Source organism: Mus pahari, chromosome 23 (genome assembly GCF_900095145.1).
Source record: "Mus pahari chromosome 23, PAHARI_EIJ_v1.1, whole genome shotgun sequence".
Lineage (NCBI taxonomy): Eukaryota > Metazoa > Chordata > Mammalia > Rodentia > Muridae > Mus > Mus pahari.
Window position 1 is genome coordinate 11,132,227 of NC_034612.1, and position 10,047 is coordinate 11,142,273.

General features: G+C 50.8%; 1 protein-coding gene across 2 annotated transcripts in view; it reads right to left on the reverse strand.

The window, feature by feature from the left end:
• The window catches only part of Ptpn11 (protein tyrosine phosphatase non-receptor type 11), a 60,115-nt gene extending 51,430 nt beyond the window's left edge, over positions 1-8,685 (reverse strand). The window contains exon 1 of one of the 2 annotated variants that reach the window (XM_021222713.2): positions 8,452-8,685. In XM_021222713.2, coding sequence (XP_021078372.1) covers positions 8,452-8,465 — 14 coding nt within the window. In that variant the 5' untranslated portion in view covers positions 8,466-8,685. The remainder of the gene's footprint in view (positions 1-8,451) is intronic. The other variant, XM_029533535.1, reaches the window with a different exon arrangement.
• Between the last annotated feature and the right edge of the window lie 1,362 nt (positions 8,686-10,047).

Sequence of the window (10,047 nt, forward strand, 5' to 3'; positions counted from 1 at the left end):
ATGGTTATGAGCCACCATGTGGTTGCTGGGATTTGAACTCCGGACCTTCGGAAGAGCAGTCGGGTGCTCTTACCCACTGAGCCATCTCACCAGCCCCTAGATAACTTTTTTTTTGAGGCCAGCCTGGTCTACAGAGTGAGTTCCAGGACAGCCAGGGCCATACAGTACAATCCTATCTTAGAAGGGGGGGGGGAGGAGGCAAAGAAGAAGAGGGGGAAGAGGGGAGGGGAGAAACAAAACAACTTTTTTTTTTCTGGGACACTGTTTCACTGTATAACCTGGGCTAGCCTCCAACTTGCAATCCTCCTGCCTCAGCCTCCAAACTGCTAGTATTATAGTAAGCAACCACATGCCATCTGGAAGCAAGTTTAACCATTAGTCTGTACTTATTTCTAGCTCAGGGCTGGCTGGGCCCTCACCCTGGCTATCTCCGCCTCCTCACTTCCAGAGAGCATCCACCATGGATGCAGATGTAGGTGTGGGAGGCACTGTGAGAGCCACCTCCGTGCCTCAGGTGAGGTCCAGTAAACATCCCTTTACCCCTCAACAGTATCAGAAGCAGGCGACAGGGCAGGTGGCCCTTTCCTCACCCTTCTATTAAATAAACTGCAATAGTTCATTTACAACTTATAATTATGCCCATCCTGTTATTGAGAGTAAGAAGAGAGCGATGTTTGGGAGAACAGTAGGAACCAGTATTTAGTGCAGAGGCCCATCCCAGGCAAGGTTTAATAAGCATTAGCTTCCCACCACTGTGGATGTCCGGAGGGACAGAGCTCTCGTGCGTAATTAGGATCGTTTCCACAAGCCATTTAGTGTGTCATTACGCTCCACTGTCTTTCCAGACACTCTGCTCCTTCCTCAGGTGGCTCGGGGACTGTCCCTATGGTTTTCAAACAGATCTTTACCAGTCGAAGTTTCCATACTGTGTGCCATCCCCTTGGGCCTGAATACACAGACAGTCAACTCTGCTCTTAGCTAATTTTTTAAATAGCGTTTCTGATGAGCAAAGCCTTCCCTCGACTCTGAGGATAATAAGCTAGCTCTGCAGACGGTAGCATGCTGACTAGGAGGAGTGGTGGGGAGATCCAGCCGCTGAGATGTTAGCTGGGAGACTAATGAGGGGATGAAGAGGAAAGTGCATTTGTAAGACTAGCATGGAGGGCTCTGCGCACTTACAGAGTTTGGGGGTTGTTTTTAGTTTCTGATTTCTTATTATGTGTGTGTGAAGTGTGTGCATGAGTGTAGCTGCAAGCCACAGTATGCTACAGAGGTCAGAGGGCAGCTGTGGGACTGAATTCCGTTGGTTAGGCGCGTGCAGCCCAATCCGTGCCTTCTACAAGGTCCTGCACTTGTTTTTTGTTCTAAGGGATTGTTTCTGGTTTTGTTGTTATTGTTTTGTTTTGAAGCAGGGTTTCATGTACCCCAAGCTAGCCAGTCTCAAACTCCTGATCCTCCTGCCTCCACTCCCCAAGTGCTGTGACTCTAAAGTCTCTGGCTCAAGTTCTTCAGACAGCGGGTACCGGAACCAACGCCTGGTACCTAGCAGAGTTTACCACAGTAGGGGCTATGCCACAAAGCACCACAGGAGCACCGCCATGAGCAGTGTCTGTGCCAGCCAAGGAAGAAAGGCACACGCATCTCCATCAATGAAGTGTCTGAAACTGACCAACAAGACTCTGGAGGATGGCTGGGGAGTGATGTGCATGCCTCCAAGCATCCCCAGCAGGGGTACTTATGAAAAAGAACCTCAAGTCAGCTTCTGAAACAGGCCCTCTGCTGGGAGCACTTGAAGAAATAAAGGGCATACAATAAAGTTACACTCAGGCCAGGCAGAAGCCCAGCAATTAGGACTCTAAGTTCAAGGCCAGTTCTGCTACATAGCAAGTCTTGGAGGCCAGCCTGGGTACAGGAAACCCTGTCTCGAAACACCAAATGAACAAAATCTGGCATCAGAGTAAAGTCATCCCAGCACGCACAGGGTGGAGGCAGATGGACTGAGAAGTTCAAGGTCGCAGGGCAGTGGTGGCGCATGCCTTTGATCCCAGCACTTGGGAGGCAGAGGCAGGCGGATTTCTGGGTTCGAAGCCAGCCTGGTCTACAGCATGAGTTCCAGGACAGCTAGGGTTACACAGAGAAACCCTGTCTTGAAAAACCAAAAAAAAAAAAAAGAGAGAGAGAAGTTCAAGGTCATCTTCCGTTCCATAGAGGTGGGATGGATACTATTAGGAGGGTATTCAAAGAGAATATAAATCCTGGATTAGAGACCAGGCACACAGCTCAGTGGTAGAGCACCTGCCTAACATGCAGGAGAGCCTAGGGTCAATCCTCAGCATTGCATTAATTAATTAATTAATCAATCAATCCAAGCTCTGTGATCAAAGCTGTGCATTACCACACAGTAATAATAGATAGAACTCAGTAAAACAAGTGCTGAGGTAACAACAGACGCGACAGTGCTGACATCTGCTCTGAGAACTTCCCGCCCCAGGACACAGGAAGAGCAGCTGCAGTGAGGAGGGCAGAGTTGGAGGTCCACAGTCTCCTCTCAGCTCCTTGCCAGCAAATAAGTGACCCTGTTCTACCCTTCTCACCTCTAGCCCCGGAAAAATCACGAGCCTTGCAGCGGGACCGCCACAGCTTGGTACTCTGGGCAGGTGACAACGGTCCCCTCCCCTACTTACATCTGAGTATGGGTAAGACTAAGTCAGGAAGAAAAGCAGTCATCGGGGACAAGCAAAAAAAAAAAAAAAAAAATGTGAGAGCAGCTCTTCTCAGTCGGGGTGGCAGACGCTCTGCCCAGATAGGTCACTGTCTTCTGGCGTCTCACTGGTCAGCATCTCCGCTCTGATGACAGGGCAATAAAAGAAAACGGCCTCCAGAAGCCAACTTCCACAGAGTGCTTCTCCCCCACTTCAAAGCCTCGCTCTGTCTGATCTCACTGAACCCCCTCCTGCGCTCCTGCCTTCCCAGGAGCCAGAAGGATATTTTTAAACAGATCGGCTCACGCCACTCCCCCATCACATCCTTCTAAGGCTTTTCAAAGCTCTGGGGTGCACATGACACTGACGACCTTAGGAGTACTCACGGGGCTGCGGGGGGTAGCTAAGTGGTAGAGCACAGGCTCAGCTGCAAGAGGCCCTAGGTTCCAGTCCCAGAACAAGAAATGAAAAAAATTAAAAAAAAAAAAATTCCTGTATGGTTTAATCCCCACCACACATGCACCCCTAGTCCCACAGGCCCTGCTCCCTCCTGCACACCAAACATACCTGAGACTCCCCCCAGTTCAACTCTTCTACACCACGGATGCCTCAGACCTGGAAAACTCAGTGCCTAGCCCAGGAACCCCACCCTGAGTTCAGGGAACAAGAGGTGGGGTGTGCCCCTAATCGCAACCCTCAGGAGGCTGAGGCAGGAAGATCCTAAGTCCTAATAAGCATGGGTTAGGTGGGACCCTGTCTCTAAATAACTAAAGGAGCCAGGTGTGTGGCATACACCTGTAATCCCAGCACCATGGGGCTGCGGGAGGCAAGCATCCTCAGCTAACTAAATTATAGACCAGACCAGCCACATGCCGGCCGGCCGACCCATCACAACAAACAAAATAAACCCACCAGTGAGTGGACAGGCATTTCATTACTGTGGCTGATACAGTAAGAGGGGCTTGCTTTTGTTTCCTACACCCCAGGCAGGCCTCAAATTCACAGCAATTCTCTTGCCTCGGGCTCCTGGGTGCTGGGATTACAGGTGTGCAGCACCAAACCTGGAATTATCTTTAACACAGACTTGTCGACGACATCCTCTGTAGACTTGGAAGATGTAGGCTGGTGATAGTGTGTTTCCCTAGTAAGCTAAGGCTCTAGGTCCCAGGCCAGCACTGCAAACACTGAAGTACAGTGTGGTAGCACACGCCTGCAATGCCAGCACTCAAGAGACACTGAAGCAAGGAGGGTTCTAAGTCTGACACGAGTCTGAACTATACAGAGACACCCTGTCTCTAATTAAAACAGGCTGTGTGTGCAGACAGTGAGGGACTCTGGCCAGCTCTGACAGGTCTTGCCCTTATCCCCATTCCCTGACTTGCTAAATAACTTAGATTATATTCTTAAAGCCAGCCACCAAGGTCTATTCCCTTATTTGGCCACTTCCTCCTCCTGAGGCTGACTACCAAGGTCCAGCTATCAAAGCATTGTAGTCCAGCAAGCAAAAGTCCCCTTTGTCCCACCTAATTACCATGCCTAATTAAAATTAAACACCTCATCTTAACATGGGGTTTCCCTTTTTACCTCTATAACCCACATTTTCCTATGGGTCATGAGCTGTCTCCTCTCTATCCAGAGGCAGCAGTCCCCTGGGACAAATACCCCCCCCCCCCCGCTGTCTCTCTCCTTCATCAGCTATCTCCTGTCTTTGTCTCTTATTTCTTGCCCTGTTTCTCTGGGGCAAATAAATCTCCCTGTGCTGAGACCATGGTCTTAGAGTCCCACACAACCTTACCTAAGTACATACAAACATACATAATTGCACCTAAGTGTACATTACAATGTAGTCACACAAATGTACTCTACATGCATCATCACACCCCAATCAGCTGCAGATCTCAGCTTGCTATTAGTTTCATCTACCTCATTGGGTGCTGGTAAAGAAGTCAGGCTCCTTCATAAACTCAATGCTCCTTGCAAAGATGTACAACCCGCAGACAGCCCCCTTCCCAAGACAGCACAGCCAAGAACCACAGTAACTTTGCTAAACACATACAATACTCTAAGTCATGATGATGTACCGGGCTGCACTTTAAAACATCTGAACCCACCCACGGGGTCTTAAGCGCCGGTACAATTGAAAACCCCTCTAGTATCTGCCCAACATCAGTGTTTGCCCTTCCCCTAAAAATGTCATTCTCGGATGGCAAGTGCTGCCCATGTCTGCTAAAGCTCAGAGCACTCAGCTCAGTGTCCCTATTGTTCTGTAGCTGCCTATGTCCACCAGGGCCTCCTAGTGACAATTACAAACAAGAGTTGGCTCTGCCTTTCCAAGATCATGTGCATCTCCTAACAGTGTACACATTGAGCATGATCAAGAATGGGAAGCAATTGGTACAGCCTGTGCCCTTGGGCAACGCCGGCCCAAACCCCAACTCTTTGTAGGGCCACACCAAGAATAAAGACAGCGAGGCATGCTGGAGAGGCCCGGGCACTGCTGGTTCTCCCAGGGGAGATAAACCAACGTGGCTGCCAGGGAGCACCTGGGACAAAATGTACTTACCCTGCAATGACAAACCAGAACCCCCAGTCTGAGGACAGTTCAACATTCCACCCTCTGCTCCAGCCAGCACTTGTATCTTAGAGGAACAGAAAGAAAGCGACTGAAGAGAGAAGACTGGCGAGGGCAGGCAGTGGTGTCAGCTGGGGGAGAGCAAGGTAGGGCACAGGACAGCTTTAACAGCTAAGTCCACCATCCTCTCAGCTGGATGCAGGACCAGCCACTCAATCACTCCATGCTTTAGTTTCCCTCCCCGCCTTCAAGGTTGGGAAGCCAAGACGATGAATGTACCCACATGTTGGCTTCGGAACGCTCACAGACTCAGAGTCTGCAATACTAATCAAAATGAACCGTTTTCCGAGTAGCGCTGGTACCGCTCATGAAGATCTCTGTGCACTCAAGGACAGCCAGCTCTGCGTAGCAAGTTCGAGGCCAACCGGAATGGCATGGTGAGACCCTGTCTAGCTTTACTGTGACAATGAAGTAAAACAAGCATCAATATGGTGTCTGCCATCCAACTGTCAGTTCCTATGATCACTTCCTCAAAAAGACCTTCCCTGGATCCCCATCGGGACTCAAGAGTATTCTCAGGCCCTCAGGCCAGCACGATGGCTCCCTGTGTAACTGTACTTTGCCTAAGAACCTCAGTTCCATCCCTAGAATGCAACTGTTTTTCTGACTTAACACACACACCACTGAAATCATGGAAAAAACAAAAAAACAAAACGTGCAGCAGTTATAAACACTTGCTGCTCTTGCAGAGGACCCAAGTTTCACTCCCAGCATTCATGGGAGGCAACTTAAGATCACCCTTAACTACAAGTTCAAGGGATCTGAAACACTCCTCTGAACACTGCAGACACACACACACACACACACACAATTAAGCAACAACAACAAAAACTTCTTTAAAAAAAAAGAAAAAAAAACAACTGCCGGGCAATGGTGGCGCACACCTTTAATCCCAGCACTTGGGAGGCAGAGGCAGGCAGATTTATGAGTTCGAGGCCAGCCTGATCTACAGAGTGAGTTCCAGCTCAGCCAGGGCTACACAGAAAAAAACCAAAAAAAGAAAGAAAGAAAGAAAAAAAGAACCAAGACCATTCAGAACTGACATGAAGATACAGAAATATCCGTGGAAGAGAATGGAGTCAAGAAACAAACTCACAAGAAGGACAAGTGTTCTTCGACAATGGAGCAGACTCTACCTGTGGAGAGGCTCCCCAACAGTGTTGCTGGGACAACTGGACAGCCACTCGGAATAGAAAGCAGGTTCCCACCCTCCACATAATAATCAATCACTGACCCCAGAGGGAAAGAGGCAGGCACACGCTGCCCACGCTTGCAAGATACCCATACAAGTAAAATCAGAATAAATCTTTATCAAACAAGGAAACCAGGACTCCAAGCTATGGACACGCTGTATGCAGCTCTCCTGGAGTGAGGCTGGATCGTAGACGGCGACAGCCCTTTTGCAAACAGGTTTGCCAGTGCCTGTACACAGTCAACTCAACCGTTCAGCTTGCAGGAGAGAGGTGAGACCACACTGATGCCTCTGCAGCAGCATTCACAGAATCCCATGTGAGTGACAAACTCTAGAGACAGCCCAAAGGTCCTCAGAAAGGATAAACAGCCCTACAAAGGCATGCTGTTCAAACAGCAGTAGGGAGCAATGAACTCTCAGACAATACAGATGAATACGGAACAGAACGTGTCCGCTAAGCCGGGGTGTGGCGGCCCGTGGCACCAAGCCTGACAGCCTGAATTCAGTCCCTGGAACCTGGATGGTAGAGAGCCAACTTCTACATGTTCCGACCTACACATGCCTACCATGACATGGGCCCACACACAATGAATACATGTTAAAAAAAAAAAACTTTCAATAATAAAAATCAGGATCTCCCCCCGCCCCGACCCAAAACAAAAAACAGTCCATATTTGTGTAAAGCCATTAATATAAAATTCTAAGAAATGTAACAACAGAACCGTGGTCTGTGGGAAAGCAGAGGACTGGTAAGACCAAGCTGAGGGAAACCTCACCAGGAGTGGTGGATATGTTCATTATCTTGACTGCTGTAATGGTCTCAAGTATACACAGGAGTCGAGGTTTATCAAACTGTCCGCCGAATCAGGTGCAACTTATCTCAATAAAGCTGATTTTAAAACTAAAGAAGCCGGGCGTAGTGGCGCACGCCTTTAATCCCAGCACTCAAGAGGCGGAGGCAGGCGAATTTTTGAGTTCGAGGCCAGCCTGGTCTACAGAGTGAGTTCCAGGACAGCCAGGGGCTACACAGAGAAACCCTGTCTCGAAAAAAACCAAAACTAAAGAAAACAAGCACTTACAGTGTGATTCAGCCTGTAATCCCAGCGCTAAGGAGGTTGAGATAAAGGGGAAATGTACGCTGGATGCTAAGCTGAGCAACACAGTGAGAGATTTCCACCTCTTACCAGGTAACAGGCCACAATGAACTTAATCCTGAAAACTCAGTTTGGTCATGTTTAGGAAAGGGATTCCACCACCCACCTCGTACGTTACGTTAAGCTGGCTTCTAGTAAGAGCAAAGTCACTGTCACTAATGGAGTCTCGTTACCCTGAAATTGAAACTCACTAATTCTCCTCCTCCTGATCTAAGCTTCAAATCCTGTCCTGTGACGAGCACGTTATTCCCGGGCCTCAGTTCCCACATTCGTCAAAACGGAGGGGACAATCCCACGACCAGATACGGTTCCCTTGCCCTCCCACCTTTCAAAGCAGAGATCACAGTGGGGAGGGAACACTCCCGGCGGCTGCAGACAGCTTCAGTTTTCCCACTTCTGGCACTCGGGGGCGAGGACGCGGAAAAAGGGGGCACCCGAAAAGGGTCCCGGGTGAAGGCCCCGCGGTGGCCCGGGCGCCTCCCCGAGCGCGCGGGGTTATTTCGGAATCCCCAGGAGGCGACGCTCATGAGGCAATGGGTCAGGAATGCGGCGGCCGGCCGGGGCCGCGGGTGTCCCCACGGGCATCCCGGGCCGCGGGAGCAGGAACTCGGGGCGGCAGGAAATGAATGGGGACCCGCGGGCGGGGCGGCGGGGCGGCGGGGCAGCCAGGCCGACGGAGAGTCCCCGGCGTAACCCACCCCACCCGGCGGCCCCGGCAGCCCAGAGGCGGCGGGGACCCAGGCCGCGGCCCGGCCCCTGCGGGCGGCTCACCTCCGCGATGTCATGTTCCTCCCGCCTCCGGCTCCGCACGGACCCGCTGCTCGCTCAGGCTGGCTCCGCGGGGCGCCGTCACATTGGAGGGGGCCCGAGCGAGGCCCCCCGCTCGGGAGCCGACACGGGTGCGGGCAGAGCCGGCCGGCCGCGCGCGCGCGCACACACACAACCCCCCGGCCAGGCCTGGATCCCGGACACTGCGCGGCCGCCCCGCCGCCCGGCTCGCTCCGCCCTCGCCCGCGCGCCCCGCCCCGCCCCTGGCCGCCGGCGCCTGCGTGCCGTCATCGCGCGCCGCCGCCGCCGCCGCCACTTTCTGCTTCCGGTTTGCGGGGCCCTGAGCGAGTACTAAGGGGGGTTGGGGTGGGGTGGGGTTCCTCCTCGGAATCGGGGGAGGCTACACCCGTGAACGCCTGGGAGATCCTTCTACACCGGGCCGTCGCACATCGGTGCGAGGACACGATACACGAAACGCATCCAGGGCGGGTGCACACGGGAAAAGAAATAAATAAGCAGGGAGGGGGAACACGAGTTCGATTCCCAACACCTACCTGTATGGGGCAGCCCACAACCTCCTGTAACTTCGGTTCTACCAGATCCGCCGTGCCTCCGCGGGCACTGTACCCATACATATACACACAATGTTTTATGATTTATTCCTTTTGCCGGGCAAGGTGGCATAGTACGCCTTTAATCCCAGCACTAGGGAGGCAATGGCAAGTGGATCACTGTGAGATCGAAGCCAGCCTGGTCTGTATAGTGAGTTCCAGGACAGCTAAGTAGGGAGACCCTGTCAAAAAAAAAAAAAAAAAAATATATATATATATATATATATGTTATTTTTTGTATTTTTTAATGTTTAGTGTATTAGTGGTTGCCTTGCATGTGTAAGTGTGTAACTGCGTGAGTGTCTGGTACCCAAGGAAGTCTGAAAAGAAGAACAATCCCTGGAACTTGAGTTACAGGCAGTTGTGAGCTGTCATGTGGGTGCTGGGAACAAAACTCAAGACCTCTGAAAAAACACTTAGTGTTCTTAACTGCTGAGCCTTCTCACCAGCCTCTCCCGTTGAAAAAAAAAAAAAAATTTTTTTTTTTTGGTTTTGTTTGTTTATGAGAAAAGAGACAACCTATGCACCGTGGCCATACTTTTACAGCTTGAACTAAAATTAGCACAAATGTCTTCTCTTTTTGCAGTTTCACCCATATCGGGATTAGCAATCCTGACAAGTGATTCTTTTTCTGAATTAAGAAATTTGACCTTTTCGCTTCAAAGAAGCACTTCATATCTTCTCCTTCGAATGTCCAAATTGATAGTACCAGTAGGCTGCTACGGGGGGTGGGGAGGGGGACTTTGTTAGATAAATGCGGCTTTCTGGAACAGCTCCATCTTAATGAAGTGTAAAGTTATGAAACGGATGAACTGTAAGCTACATAGATGGATCAGCAGATAAGAGAGTTAGCTGCCCAAAAATCAGGCAGTGGTGGCACACGCCTTTAATCCCAGCACTTGGGAGGCGGAGGCAGAGGCAGGCGGATTTCTAAGTTCAAGGCCAGCCTGGTCTACAAAGTGAGTTCCAAGACAGCCAGGGCTACACA